Genomic DNA, 2,956 nt, shown 5'->3' with positions numbered 1-2,956 from the left:
TTGTTCCTGTCACACTTCCTATCGTGGGAGTTATTTGGGTGGAGGTTGGAACACAGAGACATGGACCCTCAATTTCTAAGACACTGTGGCCTTGTTCTCTCCAGAGGAAGACGGCACATTGTGCAGCAGATGGAAAAGAACCAGGAGGAGCGATCATTGCTTGCAGAGCAGCGGGAGCAGGAGAAGGAGCATCTGCTGGAGTACATGGAGCAGCTCCAAGAGGAGGATCTCAGGGTAACAGGGCTGTATAGATATGCCAACTTCCACCAGCACCAGCAACAAAAGCTTACAAAAATTGAGGGTTACCGGGTGTGGACTAATTTTCTGTCAGGTACATGCCCATTTCACAACATCATCACCATCAACTTTTTATTGCCATATTAAACATTTATTTGCCGTGCTGTGGATAGAGACCGTACCTGCCTCCCTGTGACCTGGAGTCCAAGACTGAGATGTCCATGTGAATGGACACATAAAGGAAATATGTGGTTGTGTGCTTTATACAAATAAGTAGAGGAATGTTTTATAGTCTTCCCTCAGTTATCTAGGGACACTGCACACTTTGTAGAAGAACAGTAGCAGTGTCTTAGTTCCAGGCTCCCTGCTGTTATCTCCTTCAGCATACACAGCATCCCGATGTCGTTAATTGTGTTGAGGAGCCAAACCTTCTTTCCTGTTAGCCTAAATAAAATTAGTAGGCATATCCATTGCAGAAGAAATGATGACATACTGGCCCAAACTAAGTAGATTTAAAATAAAATCCTATTCTATTTGCCTTATCTGGTTTGTTGCAATATACAAAGGCACAGTCAGAGACATGGCAAGCATTTGGAGCATTTATTCTTTTTTCCCCTTCTATTTTTTACTTTTGAAAAATTTTTATACACGGACAAATGAAAAGAATTGTACCACACCCATCAATGCTTCACTGATTTAATGATTGTTAATCTGCCTTGGTTGCATATTTTGTTATTGTTAAACTGTTTAAAAGTAAGTTGTAGATGTCTCGACACTTCGCTACTAAATGCTTCAGTCTACATCTCTGAAGAACAAAGACACTCTCTTATGTGTCAACAATACCATTATTGCATCCCCATCAAAAAATCAAATCCAATGATTCTATATCATTTAATATTTAATCCACATTCAAATTTTCCCAGTTGTTCCCAAAATGTATTTCAGTTGTTTTCTTTTTTCTGAACCAAGATAACTCACTTAAGTCTCTAGTCCGTTTTTATCTAGAAGAGTTCGTTCGTTTGTTCGTTCCTTCGTTCCTTCATTCTTTCGTTCCTTCATTTTTATAAAATGAATATTTTGAAGGATCCAGGTCAGTTGACTTGAAGAATTTTCCACATTCTGCTTTGTTGGTTATTTCCTCATGGTGCCATTTAACTTCTGGAACATGTATGCTTTTACTTCTCTCCTCCTCCCACATGTTCATGGATGATTGAATTGTCATCTTCCGGTGCATTTGATGGTGGTGAGTTTCGGGGGGCCCCTGAATGGTCTCACAGTTGGCCTTATAATTATGAAGGCTTCTCAGAGCACCTGAGGTGTGGGAGGAAGATCACCGGTATGGTTATGGAACATGAGGGGACATGTAGCCTCAAGTTCTGTTTTGAGAAGGGGACCAACAGGGTCAAGAACACAGAGAGACCTGGCTGAGTTCCTGGCTCAGGAGAGAGAGGGAAAGGGCCAGGAAGGAGAAGCATGGCACAAACATGCAGGGAATGGGGTGAGAAATGAAGGCTGGAAAATTCTAGATTGTGGAGAGTTGGAATTGGTGAGCTCACTGAGAAAATTCCAAGTGTTGTTGAGCCAATACCATTACACTGATGTTGTGTCATTGTCATTTTTCTGTCCTTCTACTTGAAGGTAGAAACCAGTGTACCCCCAGCTTACACTTGCCTTATCAGCTCAGGGTGGTGCCAGGGCAGCTTTCCCCACCTTGCTAGCAGGGTGGGGAAGTGTGAGGGGAGTTCATCTGGGGTTGCTTTGGAATGGCTTCAAAGATGGGAAATGGGGACAGTCCTTTGGTTGCTTGGAAATGAAATGAACCAACAAAAACAACAAATTAAAAACAAAATAGGCAAAGAAGTAAGTAAATGAATACATGATTGTATATATGTCATAGATCAGAGGTCAGCGGCTTTTTTAGCTTTAGGGTCAATGGGATTATATAATGCCTGGGGTACCAATGGCAGGCCTGAAACTGGGGGAGGAAGGTATAAGGAGGGTGAAGAAGGTAAAAAGGAAAGGAAGAAAAGGATTAGGGGAAAAAGGAGTGTGAGAGCTGGAGTAGCAAAAGGGGAAAAGTCGATTGTGCAAGGAGGTGGGTAGGTGAGAATGAGGGAAAGCCAGTAGCCATGACTCAGGTGCTACATGGACCTGGCTAGAGGTAGGCAGTGCTGTGCTGATCTGGTTCAGAAGACTTCCTGGAGGAAGGGCCCTGAAGTGGGCAGTGGGCCAGGCTGGGGGAGAGCCAGAAGAATTGCCTTGGATGAGTCAGGGCAGAAACTGGACTGAGGAGGAGCTGGAAGGCCAGGGAGGGGTTTAATCTTTGAAAAAATGGAAAGAGCTTGCAGGTGGGGTGAGTTGATGAGTAAAAGAGTTTGAAGCAAGGAGTCTAAGTTTGCTTGGAGGGTATAGGTATAGGTATAGCTGCACAAAATTCCAGCACCCTTCTGCTATGGGGCCTGAGAATGTGCTTGGTCTCAGAAGTGGTCTGATCACCAGGTGCTTCCAAAGACTCATGGCTGGGAAAGGCAGAGGCTCTTTCCTTAGAAGGGATCTTTTAATTCAGGGTCACATTGCTCATTGTGTTTCTCTGTGTTTAAGATTTGTTTTTTCTCGTTCTTATTCTCCACTAGCTTTGGTCCCTACTTCCCTTCCTCATTTAGCAATAGTTCATTGAGTATTTTCTGTTTTCCTCTCATTGGGCAACATGTTGGGAAAG

The 2,956-nt window shown here is 43.3% G+C and overlaps 1 protein-coding gene across 1 annotated transcript in view; it reads left to right on the top strand.

Moving 5' to 3' along the window:
* Nucleotides 1–234, top strand: part of LOC105310634 (cilia- and flagella-associated protein 45-like) — a gene marked incomplete at its 3' end in the record, with an annotated part of 3,587 nt that extends 3,353 nt beyond the window's left edge. The window contains exon 3 of the mRNA XM_011386782.2: nt 105–234. Within this exon, the coding sequence (XP_011385084.2) occupies nt 105–234 (130 nt within the window). The remainder of the gene's footprint in view (nt 1–104) is intronic.
* Nucleotides 235–2,956: the final 2,722 nt, after the last annotated feature.

The sequence above is a fragment of the Pteropus vampyrus genome, unplaced genomic scaffold (assembly GCF_000151845.1).
Source record: "Pteropus vampyrus isolate Shadow unplaced genomic scaffold, Pvam_2.0 Scaffold7860, whole genome shotgun sequence".
Taxonomy (NCBI): Eukaryota; Metazoa; Chordata; class Mammalia; order Chiroptera; family Pteropodidae; genus Pteropus; species Pteropus vampyrus.
This window is presented reverse-complemented; position numbering and strand designations above follow the sequence as displayed.